General features: G+C 31.5%; 2 protein-coding genes across 2 annotated transcripts; one reads left to right on the forward strand and one right to left on the reverse strand.

The window, feature by feature from the left end:
- Positions 1 to 579: 579 nt before the first annotated feature.
- Positions 580 to 6202, forward strand: LOC144564792 (uncharacterized). The gene is made up of 15 exons (XM_078314392.1): positions 580 to 730; positions 990 to 1106; positions 1744 to 1797; positions 1904 to 2011; positions 2410 to 2484; positions 2997 to 3115; positions 3294 to 3395; positions 3802 to 3918; positions 4541 to 4606; positions 4931 to 4997; positions 5062 to 5115; positions 5441 to 5530; positions 5685 to 5732; positions 5832 to 5870; positions 5975 to 6202. Exons 1-15 carry the CDS (start codon positions 713 to 715, stop codon positions 6074 to 6076), a joined length of 1176 nt encoding a protein of 391 aa, XP_078170518.1. The 5' UTR covers positions 580 to 712; the 3' UTR covers positions 6077 to 6202.
- A 1198-nt stretch (positions 6203 to 7400) lies between these two features.
- LOC144564658 (uncharacterized) lies at positions 7401 to 10320 on the reverse strand. Its single transcript, XM_078314264.1, has 2 exons — positions 10179 to 10320; positions 7401 to 8148 (listed from the first exon to the last, which is right to left on the reverse strand). Exon 2 carries the CDS (start codon positions 8130 to 8132, stop codon positions 7608 to 7610), a length of 525 nt encoding a protein of 174 aa, XP_078170390.1. The 5' UTR covers positions 8133 to 8148; positions 10179 to 10320; the 3' UTR covers positions 7401 to 7607.
- Positions 10321 to 16124: the final 5804 nt, after the last annotated feature.

Here is a 16124-nt window from a genome sequence, read left to right on the forward strand (position 1 = left end):
GTAGTACTGCCACTCGGTGTCCAGATTCCCTGAAGTAACCCAAATTTTGAGTTTAGATTTGGACCGTCCGATCAGAGGGCTAATCCGACTCGAGATGAAATGTATTGAAATTTCCAAAATATAATTATACAACTACCAAAGCAGATCGGACGTCCCGGATTCAAACTCAAAATTTGAGGTACCTTACGTGATATGAGTTCTCAGTTCTCACGGGCACTGGCACCGAGCAGCCGGACCCGCACTATTTGTTTCCTTTTAAACCACCTTTTCCCTCTTTTCTCTCCGCTGTTCTCTCTTCCCACTATGACCTGACCAGTAGATACGTAATAAATAAATAACCAACTAAATTTCTGAGTACCACCGACCTCTACCTGAATTCCTATCCTCTGAGATATCTCAAACTTTGCGTGATTTTATGGAAAATCCCAACCGTTTAAGGACGTTCTGCACGAATCTCAAAGCACACAAAATACTGACCGCCTACATCACCCCCGAATAGGCACCGGGCACGTAGTTCACGCAAAAGTTGAGATATCTCAGAGCATATGCACTCCCTCTACCTCAGCTTGTACCCTCCTCTCTCTCTCTCTCTCTCTCTTCGATTCTCTGTTTATGTCACACAACTAACTTACCCACTTACTACTTCCCATCCTTGCCTCTTCCAAGTTCTCTCTCTCTCTCTGAAAATTTTCTCGAGAATTTAAGAGAGGAGATGAAGTTTCCGAGATTGGTAAGCGATATTTGTGTACAATTGTGCCTGATCATAACTAACTTTTTTTTTTTTTTTTGCGCTATATATTTTACCTATTGGATATACTGTGTATTGTTGATCGGAATAATCTTCAGGTAGTATACTATGCTTGATAAATTGGGATTTATTGAATTGGTCTTTTGGAGTTCCTTTTTAAGGGTATGATTCATATTGTTGTAAATTGTTTGTTCATTCGATTTTCCTTGTTGTTAATTTCTCATTTTGAATATTTTTTCAGGATTTACTAATAAAAAAGTCAGTCAATGCAAGGGTGTACTTTTGTAATTTAGCCCTCCTGACATGTTTCTTCTGTATAGCCTTTCTTCTTGGGAGTTCATTATTCTTTAATAACCATGTAAGTTTCTTTATACCAGATTAGTACAATGCAAGCTGACCAATAGGTGGCTTGTCATGTTATTTTTCAGATCTTGCAAAATTCAGGCCTCAAAATTTGGTCTTCAACTGTAATCTGAACTGAATTGATCGAACAATTAACCAGAAATGAACAGAATTAACCAATTAATATTCAGTATATTGATTTGAAGCTTAATATTCGTGCAATTTTTAGACAAATAGATCCATATCATTATTCGTGGTGGAGGAATGTATTTGGAATCTATGATGTGTATTGTACTATTGTTCCATAGGTAACAAAATATTGTGCTCAAATTCATTTGGCTGTATAGTACTAAAACATAGCCAATTATTGGAAACCGAAAATATATTGATAACCAAACCAAATAAGTATTACTAGTTTACTGCATGCCTTTATTGGCCCAGCATGAGTCCTGATTGGTACAATACCATTCTGACAGAGACTGATTCTTTGTCAGTACTATTATAGTATTATTGAAGTTATTTAGTTCACACAGAATTGTTTCAAACTCATATTATAATTTAATTCAAGCGACACCATGCCAAGAGGCTAAGTAGCTTTTCCTTTTATTGCTCAGTATTGGTTTATTGAATTTTTTTAATCAACAATAATGTAGGTCATATTATCGAGATTCAGAATGAGATCTTTAGGAAAACCTACTCACTGCATGGTAATGTAATTCATTTTTTCTTCTTGTTTCTGAAGCAGTTTTGTTTTCTACTATTTTAATTCCTATTATTTTTTTATAACTCAAATTTGCTTTCCTATTTTCCCAGAATGAGTGTCGCCCCCCAGGGAGCGAACCATTGCCTAGGGGGATAGTGAGCAGACAATCCAATCTAGAAATGCGGCCAATTCAAGGCTCTAATTTTAAACCGAGAAAGGTACTCAATAAATCCCAAGATCCAATATAAAATCCCAAGATCCAATATAAAATCCTTGATGAAGGGAGAGCAAATTATGGTCTCAATAGCCTTAGATGAGGGCCTGTAATAGTTTACTTGATCACCTGCTTAAGCTAACTGAGATGGATTGATAAATTGGATCCAATTTAACTTATTTATACACGTTTGTCAAAATCAAATGATAAACTCCAACTTATTTATAACAGTAGTCATCTGTTAGGTTATTTCTTGACTATTTGAAAATGTGTTCTGCAAGTACCAAAAATCAGGCGCTTTTTCTGCAATTAAGCATAAGTGGTGTTTTCAACTCAGGAACTCATGGTCTGTCACAATTTTAAGCAATTAGTTGTCTAAAAATCTTTCGCTTAAATTAACAGAATAGTTCAAAGAGCTTGTTGGCTGTTGCTGTGGGGATAAAACAGAAAAAGGTCATTGATAAAATAGCTAAAAAGGTAATTTCTGAATTTAAAATTTGAATTACATGATTTATGAGAACATATTTATTATTGTTTATTTTCCTTATGCTGAATCCATCTCTTCCAGAATTAAAATTTGGCTGGTAGTTAGTTGTACTGCTGTTGTAGAACTGATTTCCCAAGAATTTTTAAATGAACCATATTTTCAAGGTCATCCTTTCCTAAATTAATTTGAACCATCCATTCCAGCATGAGAGCATCACTCAGATACCCTGGACCATGCAATAAGCCCGAGTTTAATACGATATGGGGCCAATAATTGGTTATTAAAGCATGCAAATATGCCTCATCTAGCCTCACTCTGATACTCATTAGACCGAATTTACCAGATTTCATTGAACTTTGATGAATATGACATCACAAACTGGTACAGAACCATCCAAAATGGTATACCAATTAAGTTTTTGTTGGTTCTCTTCAATCATCTTCATTGTGAAAGTCATGGTGTTTCTTAACATTTGCTTTCCCCATTTTACCCTCATATGTAGTTCTCTTCTAGTGATTTCACTATAATGCTATTCCACTATGATGGTGTCATTGATGATTGGGGTGATTTGGAATGGAGCAGTACCGCAATACATGTTTCAGCTATTAATCAGACAAAATGGTATGATGATCTTACCAAACTTTGTCTTATTAAAGGATTACTCTATTTTGTATGTATCAGTGAGTTGTGGTGAACTGTAATTGGAATTTGTGTGTTTTTGGATGGAACTTTATGCTTATTTTTAAAACTAAGGCAGCTAATCCAAATTGATTGTGTTTTTAACTCTGATATTTGATAGGTGGTTTGCAAAAAGATTTTTACATCCAGATATTGTGGCCGAGTACCGCTACATCTTCCTCTGGGATGAAGACCTTGGAGTTGACCATTTTAATCCAAAACGGTAAATGTGATATTGCTATTGCCATCTTCTTTGCTGCTTTTTGGATCTTTTTATTTAGAAATGTAATTTCTGTTGTTGTTTAAACATTGAACCTATAATTCATGCAACCCTGCCGCCAAAGAATGTAAAGCAAGGAAAAAGGAGGAGAGAAAAAAAGAGAAGAGAAGAGAAGAGAAGAAGAGATGATAGCGACAAAACGAAATTATATTTAAAAATAAATAAAATAAGAAGAGAAAGAGAGGAAAATAGAGATCCATATCTCTTGATGCGTATCCAAGTCTGTCATGTTTCACTTAGAGAATTTAACATGATGGAGCACATCTGAACTATGTTCTGGTACCATCTACAGCTTGCTAAATTTATCTTCTTTTTTTTTTTTTATTATCCTTGGTTTTCTTGTATGTAGTTATATATCAATAATTCAAAAGGAAAGCCTGGAGATATCACAACCGGCTCTGGACGTGGCCAAGTCAGAAGTGCATCATCAGATCACAGCTCGTGGTAGGAAAGGAAAACTACACAGGTATGTTATTGAATTAAAAATATGTCTGATTGAGAAAAGAGGAATCAGCGAAGGGTGGTATTTGCATATGTTATGATGCATATATCAGAAAAAGAGAAATACATGCATCTCGTATGTACCCTTGGGAACTAGAGATATGATCCTTTCCCTATGAAAAACAGGGGAAAATGTCCAAAACAGTCATTTACACTTTTCATTTTGTTAAAAAAACTACACAGGCTGTCATTTCTTTCTTGTTCATATTGAAAAGAAAGTGTGGATAAAGGGATAGTTTGGTCATCCTTTGGAAGAAAAAAAAAAAACTACGGCATCAGTGGCAGAGCCAAGATTTTTGTTTTGCAATGTCAAATTAAGAGGATTTTTAAGATTTTTCGAACAAACTTGATCAAACTTTTATTAACTTTTTCTTTTTGAAAATCCTATAGAATTAATTAACCCGACTGTTGCACATGTTGCTCTGCCACTATATTTCATGACATGCACAATATTTTTCTCATGTTTTGTTGGAGCATTATTAGCGATTTAAAATTTTGCAAGGATATGCAAATAAGAGTTTGGGTACAAAAGACAGAAGAGTTTTATATGAAATGCATAAAGAATATTTGTTCCTTTTCTTGAACAGAAGGATATACAAGACAAGGGGTGGAGGGAGATGTTATGAGAATAGCACTGCACCTCCATGCACAGGGTACGATGTTTTTCCAAAAAAAATCAATTTCATTAGTTTCTTGCTATTTTGTCTGTGTAGTTTCTACATAGCCTATCCCAAGCCAGGAAGAAAGAGGAGGATTGTGATAAGGCGTTGCGAGCCAATGGTTAAAAAGCAACCTTTTTTATGAAAATGAAACCTGCAATCCGGTTGGTTTTCATTTCTAGCCTACCCCAACTTGTTTGGGACTAAAGACTTGGTTGTTGTTGTTGTTGTTTGTTCCTTAATATATATTTTTCTTTTTTTTTAAAGTGTTGTTTTATCTTTTGTTGATCCTTTTATTTAATTGTATGTTTACAACAGATGGGTGGAGATGATGGCTCCCGTGTTTTCTCGAGCTGCATGGCGGTGTGTATGGCATATGATCCAGGTAACTATAAATATTTATATTATATGTTCCCATATTTTTTCGTTGACTTATTATCATTATGCAGAATGACTTAATTCATGCATGGGGTCTGGATAAGAAGCTCGGCTACTGTGCGCAGGTATTTTATTTCAAGGCCTTCTGCTTTTAGTGAGAACAATGAAAAATCCAATATAAGTATATGATAAATTAACAATTTTCATGGATATCTGTTTTGAGATCTAAGCATAAATTGTAAAGCACTAGAGAGGTTAATGTAGATTAATTATGCAAATATTAATAAATAAAATTTAGTCTGTTTATTACACCATAATTGACTTAGCTGCCCTTTGAATATAGCTAGTCTCCTATTGATGAATAATGTCATTTTACATTTTTACTCTCTGTTTTTGACTTTTTTTCTTTTCTTTTCTTTTCTTGTCTTTTCTTTTCTTTTTTTTAAACAGGGTGAACGGAGCAAAAATATAGGGGTGGTTGACAGTGAATATATAGTTCACTTCGGTATACCAACTCTTGGTTCTTTACCTGAAAATAAGGTGAAAGATTATTATTTTGTATCTTCGTATTCATTCATCTATCAACTAACCTAGCTCGATTGAGTTTAAAAGGTGTTTTTTTTTTAATCAAAGGATATAAGACATTATTACCATTTACTGTATGCTTCATTAATGTATTTCTTTCTTTACACAGACAAATGAGGAAACCGTTGATCAGTCATCTGAATTATCTTCGTACATGGTACTGATATTATTTCCTTTTAGGTCCTTAATTTCACTTCTATATTTGTAATTTACTAGCTAGTTAACTGGATTTCATTTCAATTTTCTGGTCTTTCAGGTTTCTCCAGCACTGTGTACCACAGCTGATAGATGCGCAGTATGTCACATATTTAGTATAATGTTAGATAATTTCACAATTAAGAGTTTGATTATGGAATCAATACTGTATTTTCTTTACAATGTATTATCTTGCTTGTACAGGTAAGACGACGGTCTTACGTGGAGTTGATTCTATTCCAGAAGAGATGGAAAAAGGCAGCGGAAGAGGATGATTGTTGGATTGATCCTTACAATGAACCCTAGTATTAGAAAATATTGTATCAAGCAAAAGAAAAAAATCGGAAACAAATAGAAAAAACAGAAGCAAAAGAATAGGCAACAGTGAAGATTTTACTGTACAATTTGGTACTTCATCTTTGTGATCAGTCTTGGTTCATTTTGTATATGTTAATACCAAATTGTACATATGAAATAGTACTCAGCACCAATGAAAATGAACAATTTCTCTATGTAAATATGTACACTGTAAGCTGATGCATAAAGGGGTGGTTTATGGATATAAATATATAATGTATATTTATTGGTGTTTGGTAATATGCATATTTCATGAAATTTTGGTTTGAGAAATAAAACTTTTTTTTTTTTTTACATTTTGTTTATTTACTATACTTTGCAAGATGTTTACATGATTGATACGGGTGCAGCCTTTAGTTAAGTTCTGATATATTATGAAAGGAAGTAAAATAAAACAAAATTTAAATTACAGACTTAAAAGACCTAGAAGCTACGAAGCTTTGGCTGATCATTTGTTGCTGATAGGCCTATGAAGAAGTCGGTTCACTTTTCTGCACTAATCCTGAAAAGTGAAAAATATCCAATATATTAAACAGAGCAGAATTATCGAACGAGAGACTGATATAACAGAGCAACTGCTTATAATTAAATGGCATAATCATGCTTACATATGAAGTATATTTACCTTACGATACAAAACATTTTTTTTTCCACAGAGAGATTTAGAGATGTTCATTTTCAATTCTTCACAATCTATACAATAATTAAGAGAATGGTTCGCAGATACATTAATATAATAGCTTTCAATTCCTTTTTGTTTTGGCACACAACTTTTCTTCAATTCCATTTCTATAGACAGTTGATATATATGCATGTTGATGGAGGATATACAATGGAGGGTTATTGTACTATTACAGTGAAAAGAAATCTCAATCTGGTTAGATCTCCTAGAGTAGGCCCAATGAGTTCGGATCTCAATACGGCTCACGAACTCAGAATTCTGGTATTGCACTGGGATCTGAATTCTGGTGTATATAGGAAGCTACAGAACTAATATTCTAAATAGAGTGCCCTATAACAGAGCAACGAACTCAGAATTCTGGTATTGCACTGGGATCTCAATACGACCCAATGAGTTCGGATCTCAATACGGCTCACGAACTCAGAATTCTACACAGGTCAGGTATTGCACTGGGATCTGAATTCTGGTGTATATAGGAAGCTACAGAACTAATATCTCATTCCAAACTTTTTGTTGCTCTCATCCTTGTTCATGTGAAGTTTACAGACTACAGTCAATGATTTGAATAAAACAGAGTGATCAAAATGAAATGCATGTAAACTTTCTTCGCCTCAAAACTACCACAATTTCCAGTAACAAGAAATAAATGGATTGGGTAAAACACACCATCCCCTCTTCCAAAAAAAGCTAAAAGTATATGCAAAATTGGTAAATGCCGGTTCAATTTCTCCCGTAAAGATCCTCATTATTTAATTGCAGCAAACACGATGGAACAACGCCATCAATCAACCTCTCTATTCATTGACGGCCACCACTTTGCCTTGATTTCCGTGCACAGTCAGCAAATCTCTTCACTGTCTCAGCACATTTAAGGGGTTCATTAGCATAGTTCTTATAGCAGTCCAGACAATCAGACCTCTCCTTCAAGCATGGTATAGGGTTCTGGTACGGCAGCTTGAACTCCTTTTCACGTAGCTCCTTTGACCTCTTGTTCAACTCCTTGAGCATTTCTGACTCTTCCACCTTCAGTTTCTCCAACACCTTCTCACTCTCTTTTAATACTTCACGAATGGATTCAACCTCAGGAGGTAATTCAACTTGAGGTGCAGGTAAGGGTAAGGGTAAAAAGTGGGGTGGAAATATCGGGGCAGGCAGCGGTGTTTGGGTTTGAGTCTGGGTGGCTTCAGTTTTTTGGGGTTGGTTTGTACTTTTTGGTGTTTTGGGTTTGGGTTTTTTCACTTTTCTAGGTGATCTTTTTTCGTCTTCTCGGGCTAGCTGATTGATCAGTTTGGTGCTGATCTGGACAGTGTATGAATCACCCATGGCAAATAAAATATAACTAAAAAATAAAAAAAATAAAAAAACGGAGCTCAAGTTAGAAACTGTAAAATTATAAGAGAACTTGTTCTAATCAAGTTTGAAACCGTAAAATTATAATAGAATTTTTCTAAAAAATAATCAAAGAGCATTTTTGTTCAAATAACCCCTTTAGGTGGCCAGAAACTTGTACTATAATGGAGACTAATTTTTTGGAAGAACCCCAAAAATTTAGGAACTGATCAAAGCGGCACTCCTTTAAGGTGGCCAGAACAAGTAAATGTACAATGTGAGTTAAAACTTTCAGCTCACAGGTATGGGTTTCTCAATTCACATAACCAGAATAGCCTCAATTGGCAATAGTTTAGGATTCCACAGCACAAGCACACCTCAACTTGTACCAATTAAGCCTGAATGAACACTAAATTGTGTGATTTAGCCCCAGATTAGCCTAATATTTACCCTTTTCAACCCAATTTAATAGAGTAAAAAAGAAGAATAAATTGACACTAGAACCGGTACATACAGCTAATAAACCCTCAACAAGCTGTAGCAAATCAAAGCAAAAAGTCTAGCTTTTTTGGACATTAAATTTGACACGATTGAAGAAAATTGGGAAATGGCAGCTCTGACTGCTATAGCCAACCGCTAAATCTGCTATCCTGCTATTCGCTATAGCCATCTAGCTGTCCATGATGCTACATCAATTGTCTTTGATTTTTTGAATTTCTAAAGCAAGATCCATATTTGTTTTCTTCATAAACGTCTTCGCTATTATGTTATATATTTTTGGCTAATCGAACTTGGTTTAATCTATCACAGCAATGAAATATGTGTTGAACACAAAATCCTATCTCTAATTTTCTACAGTTGTACAATTCCTCTCTTACATCCTGCATGACAGCGTGACTTATCTCTGTGATTGTCACGCATGCTTAAAATAAGAAATTTAGTATCTTGCACATCTTTCTTATGGCCATTTTTAGGGGTCACATTAAGCCTGTACGTTTAGAAGGACAAATTTTCAAACCAATGAATAGATATAATATTTAAGAACTGCAAATCAACCTCGATTACTTCCTCATGATATATATCTTGAATAAACATCGTATTAGTAATCGTACTCAATTACTTTTGTGGCGGCAAAACAGACGCTGTAACAATTACAGATTGAGAAATATATCAGTTGACAATTATTTTAGTTTAATATTTGGATTTCAGGAAAACACAAGTAAATTGATGAGTGAAAAGATCAAATACTTATCACGTATTGTATCATTTTGTATGTAATTATAGCCAAAGTCAGTAAGGATTATAACACATTTCAGCATGTTATAATTTTCAATGCAAGACTTATTTTATGTATTAAGAACATAAGAATTCTTATAGCAGTTCGGATATAATTATAATTTAGATAATTCTTAATAGAAACCGCTATGTAGGTTAACTTTCGCTATAGCCGCCGCTAGCCGCTATAGCCCGTGATGGACCGCAAACAGCTATTTAAAATGTTGACCTAAATCATCAAGCTTGAAATGAAATCAAGAAAAAACAGAAAGTAAACCCTGGTGAAAACCAGCATTTGCACCAAACAAACAGAAATGGTACTGGCAAAAAGCAGCATTAGATTTCTCAATCACATACAACTCTTTACAAAATAATCTACTTAGAACTACAACAATTGTATACTATACATGGGTCCAACATGAACCACAGTATCAAGTTGTTTTGGTTGATACTAGTACAGTAATAGCCTTCATTTTTAAGAACAGTTACTACTATAGTAATATAACCAAGTGACCTCCTAATGTGCTCTTGAGAATTATTTGTTTTGCTATAATATTTTTTAAAATAATAATGTGACCAAGCGAACATTAGATGAGCAAATTCATCAAGATAAAGAAGATCGAAGGGATACAGGTAGCGGATGAGGTGCTGGTACGGCCTTTATCGTACCAGTAATGGCAGTAACGACCTTTGTGAGGTACATGGGTGCAAACCGCAAATAGTATCGCAGGAACGAGAATTCTAAACACAGAGAAAGGAGGTTACCTTGCACGGGCGAAGGGAGAAGACGAACAAAACACCGATCTAGGGTTTTGGGTGAACGGGCCCAACGGGGGAAGTGAGGGAGACCCGATCTGAGAATAGAGAAAGAATATTTCCTCAAACAAGAGAGTGGCAAATTTGCTAAAGAGCCCTCAAATGGATTTTAATTAATGATATAGCACTTTGGCCTTCAAATATATTTTTATTCCCAGATGGAAGTATTGAACTGATTTTTGACATGTTTAACTTTTCACCGAATTTTTTATAGATGGCATTAAAAAAAATCAAATTAAAGATAAATGTTATTTCAAACCTAAGAAATATGAATATCTGTTAAAGATGACATGCATATTAAATATGTATGTATCAAAGAAGATGCATAAATTTAGTTTGTGTATTACTCCTGAAAATATAGAATGTTATTGTTACTTTTTTCTTTTGTATCTCACTGTTATGTATATTTTTGTACTTTTTGAAAAGGTACGTCTTTTATTTTGATTTGATTTTCACTGTCAGTCACTCTCGCTCTCTCTTCCTCTCTTCTCTCCCTCTTTTTATTGGTTTTTGTATCTTTTTCATTTGATTTTAATTCACATAACTTGAGTGGTCTCTTCTTTTGACAAAAAAAAGAAGTTTTTTCTCTCAGAAATGACACGCATTCTAAATTTATATCTTTTGAGGCACACAAATTTAGTTGGAATGAGATCCGATACTTTTCAAATCTCTCATCTTTCTCTACTATTCTTTCTCTCTCCTCCTCTCTCCCACGTGATTCTCTTTCTTTCTCTCCTCTTTTTTGAAGAGAGATATAGAGAGAAGAAAAGCAGCGAATACATATTAGCTTTTTTTTTTTTTTTAAAAAGAGTCGACTACCTTTGAATTTTCCAAAATACTAAAATAAAAAGTTTGGATCTTCCATCATTTAGTATTGATATTAACCAACAAATCAATTATGCTTAAATAAGCAGAAACGATGTATATCATCACACATGTAACATTTTGTAAAATATTTAATTGGAACAAAATATTAATCATTTGAGGAGATATATCAAAGTTCGTTGACCAATTTGCAAAATGCGGCAAACGTTTGCCTCCTCCAAAAAGATTTATTAATGTACCTAAGCATTGTAAATGAAACTTTGAAATTTGAATCAGGGACTATTAGATAATTATCTTAGTCAGCAATAGTAACAACCGATGAAACTACATTGTGTATCAAAAAAAAAAAAAAAAAAAAAAAAAAAAACAATTCAAAGACATATATTTTATAATTTAGATATTGCGGATCAAATTTATAATAGTAGAAAACTATATACACGTACGACTTATTCTTTCTCCCGTGAATTTTAATTTTTTATAAATACCCTAAAAAATATTTAATAAGCCCTCGCATTGAAATTAATTTTAAAAATGTCCTGACCGTTCAAACACTAGGCGGTCAGCTTTTTTTTACCAAATCGCTCAGCGTTTGAGCGGTTTTTTCTTTCTTTCTTCCTTTTTAGAGATCTTAATATTTTTAGATGTTTACTAAGATACAAACTAGTTTATACTAGCAAATAGCAAATATATACTAGTTTTAAAATGATTGTGATTTTTTTTTACATATGTTTACAGTAACTTTTTTTTAGAGAGATTTAAATATTTTCATCTAAAATGTATATTATACGACACCTATCCTAGATGAGTAGATTGTAATCATAGAGAGATTTTGTGCTGTTATATCAATCATATTAGATTACTTTGAAGAGACATTCTAATTTGTCATATTAGATTGCAAAAACTTAAACGACTGTCAGGCATCCATTGGAGTCGTAAAATTGACAAATGCATATTCAAAGTTCCTAAAAAAAACAAAGGAAAGAGTCTCTAAACTTGAGTTGCAGTTTTCGATTAAGTTTTTTATTTTTATTGTTTAAACATGTAAAATGTCAATTTTTATAGCAAGCATTCATTCTATACACACTAAACATCTTTCAAAAAAATTATAACAAACTGCCCCACTGTGGGGCAGTCAACTAAACATTTTTTTAGAGATGTTTAGTGTATATAGAATTAATGTTTGCTATAAAAATTGAATATTAAAATAAATGTTTTGATATATTTTTTACTGTCTTTCAAATTAGATTTATTACCCAGAGATTTCGCGGCACATGAGTATTGCCTTGACATTTCTCATTTTTAGTACCGAATCGAACATTAAGAAAAATATCAAAATGAATGTTTGCTATAAAATTGAATATTTTTCATTTCCCATTTTCAAATGAAAATATTAAGATTTAAAAAAAAAAAACTATTGTAATTGACCGCTCAAACACTGGACGGTTTGGTGGGAAAAAAAAGCTCATGTCCAAATGCTGGACGGTTTGGTGAAAAAAGCTGACCGCTCAGTGTTTGAGCGGTCAGGACATTTTTAATTTTAATTTTAATGCGATGACAGATTTGAGTTTTTTTTTTTTTTTTTAGGATATTAATAAAAATCACGGTTCTTTCTCTGTAACATGCGATCAATGTCGAATATCCATCTTTTATTGTGATACCGGAACCTACAAGTTTACCCAACAAAAAAAAAAGGTTGATTTTTTCATTTCGAATTATAAATTTATCAAAAAAGAACTTCATATGTATTAAACAGACTGATCAATATTGAACAAATAAATTTAAAAGTGCCGTATTATATAAATCACCGATATTTTTTTCCTTACCACCTTAATAAATCAGAATTAAATGAATACCACCCATTAATTTCGAATTCAGATTCCACCACGAACTCAGACTTAGTCCGCGCACTGATCTCAATCGGTGCGCGGACTGGGTATGCGTACCGAAATTGATTTTCTTAATATATTTTTTTTGAATTTTTTTACTAATCCATCTGCATACTCAGTATGCGGACAGACTTTTTTTTTTTTTAGTTTTGTTATGAATTGTTTGAAATTTTTTGATCAAAATTTTTTTCTGTTCTATTTTGTTTCGTTTTGTGGTATTTAAAATTATATGTACACATAAAATTTGACAGTGAAATTGTAGAAAATAAAACACACTTATTTAACAAATAATTTTTTTGACTAAATTTGAACTAAAAATTACTATAACAAATTATACACACAATTTGAGCAGCATTTTGTACTAAATTGGTGCACAAATAGCTACAAATTACACGCACAATTTGATAAATATTTTATACTACAAATTATATACGCATAACAGAAAAAAAAATTTAGTCAAAAAATTTCAAACAATTCATAACCGAACTAAAAAAAAAACCGTTCGTATACCGGATATGCGGACGGATTAGTAAAAAATTCAAAAAAAATATTAAAAAAATCAATTTCAATACGCATACCCAGTCGCGCATCGATTGGGATCTGTGCGTGGACTGAGTCCGAGTTCGTGGTGGAATCTGAATTCGAAATTAATGGGTGGTATTTATTTAATTTTGATTTATTAGGGTGGTAAGGAAAAAAAATTATAAATCAGGAGAGAAAAAAAAATACAGAGAAGAGGGTACTAGAACCCTTATAAATTAATTTTTTTTGCATTATCCTTAAAAAATATATTTTTGCAAAAATTATTATTGTCAGCTTCTCTTATAAATAAAATTAGATGACACTTGTTCATCCAGTTCTTCAATCTGAATTTTTTTATTCCGTCCGTGATATAGACTCATTTTTCCTGCATTTATACAAACCAGTTTTGCATACAATGTAATCGAAAAACATGTAATCTTAAATAGAAAAATCAGACGTAGCTAAAAAGGTTCTTGGGTGTGAGCTCGTATGTTAGCTTTCAACCTTTATTTCCAAAATAATGAAACAATAAGATTAATTGAACCTTTATTTCCTCACTTCTTTGTCCAAAAAAAAAATGAAAAATACAGTCCACAGAGAGCATCCTAAATAGTTCTCTGATTTCGAATGTAATTAGGAGGTTAAATCAATTTTACAGTTAATAATCCTGGAATTTCGTTAGAAGTTTTGGCGGAGGATCGGCTATTTTTTTTTTATTGTTCTTAATTGCATTTATTGATTCCTTCGTGTGTGAATTTACTCAATTCAGATAAAGGGTAAATTTATCAATATATTCTTTAAATAAACAATTAATAATAGATGAAAGGAGAAAATGGAATAAAGAAAAATTGATTTTTTTTTTATATTTTAATATAGAAATTTACAATTTTAAACTTATTAAGTACACCAACAATAAACAAAGAGATGATTCGGGTACGTTTGGATCGTGCAAGGATAGCGATTTTTGGGTTAGTAGTTGAGAATAGTGCTGACCCGAGTGGTTTGAAAATATCACTAACTTTGCACTATTCGGATTAGTAAAAATGTTGTTTGGATTGTATGTTTGAAATAGCAATGGAGGAAATGAATAAAATAGTGATTAAACTAATATTATATTACATTTAATATTTAAACTAATATTATAATCCATTTAAACTAATATTGTCTAATACTAATGTAATATTTTATTTAATACTAATCTAATTTAATCTGACAATCTATTTATTTAATGCAAATTTAGTATTTTAATTAATACTAATTTAATATTTAAAGTAATATTATATTATATTTAACATTTAAACTAATATTATATTATATTTAACATTTAAACTAATATTATATTATATTTAATCTAATATTTATTTAATACTATATAATATTTAAAGTAATATTATATTACATTTAGCATTTAAATTAATATTATATTATATTTAATATTTAAACTAATATTATTTAATATATTATTTTATTATAATATAATATTTAAAGTAATATTATATTATATTTAATATAATACTTTACTTAATAATGTTTAATCTAACATTAGATATTATATTGATTTAATATTTAAACTAATATTATATTACATTCAACTCTTAACATTTACGCTAATATTATATTATATTAAATATTTAAATTATTATTATATTATATTTAATTTAATATGAATCTAATTTGATATCATAGTTATTTAATACTAATTTAATATTTAAATTAATATTATATTACATTTAATATTAAACTAATATTATATTTAATTTAATATTTGTTAATACTACTCTAAGCTGATATTATATTTATTTAATACTAATCTAATTTTTAAACTAATATTATATTATATTTAATATTGAAACAACTACAATGTAATATTTAATTTAACATTTTATTTCATATTAGTCTAGTTTGATATTATATTTATTTAATACTAATCTAATCTAATATTATATTATACTTAATACTAATTAAATATTTTATTTAATATTAATTTAAAAGTTAAAGTAACTATAATTGAAAAGAATCAAATATTTTATTAATATCACTAACTCCACTATCTCTATTCTTACTAACCCACAATTTCTATGGGTTAGTGGAATAGAGCTATTTTTGAGCTAATACAATTTGATAATTTATGTTTGGATCACCATGGTTTAAGAATAGTAAATCTAATTCAAAAATAACTTTATTTTTGAGTGATCCAAACACACCTGAATCAAAAGAATAAGAAGAGGAACTATCTTTTAAATCAGAGAGAAAAAATAAAAAAAATATATTTATCTCTCTCTTTTTTTCTCTTCTCTCCTCTCCTCTCCTCTCCTCTCTTGAACTCCTCTCCAAAATTTTAATTTACTGAAACTAATAATTATTTTCCTTCCCTTCTTTAATATTAATTTACTGAAACAAATAGACAATTTCAACAATCCCGATCACGCTTTCAGCCAAAATCCATATCACCTATGGTAACTTAAATTTTCAGTTTAGATCCCAACCGTTCGATTTGTTTTGACACCAATGTTAAAGGAGACCGTATATTTCATTTCGGTCCAGATTGGTCCGGATTCTTATCGAACGGCTATGATTTAAACTCAAAATTTAAGGTACTTCAGAGATCCGGACTCTCCCCCTCCCTCTTCTTTTTTGAGTTTCTGGAGCACCACCGACCGTA

This window comes from Carex rostrata, chromosome 13, assembly GCF_964058835.1.
Source record: "Carex rostrata chromosome 13, lpCarRost1.2, whole genome shotgun sequence".
Taxonomy (NCBI): Eukaryota; Viridiplantae; Streptophyta; class Magnoliopsida; order Poales; family Cyperaceae; genus Carex; species Carex rostrata.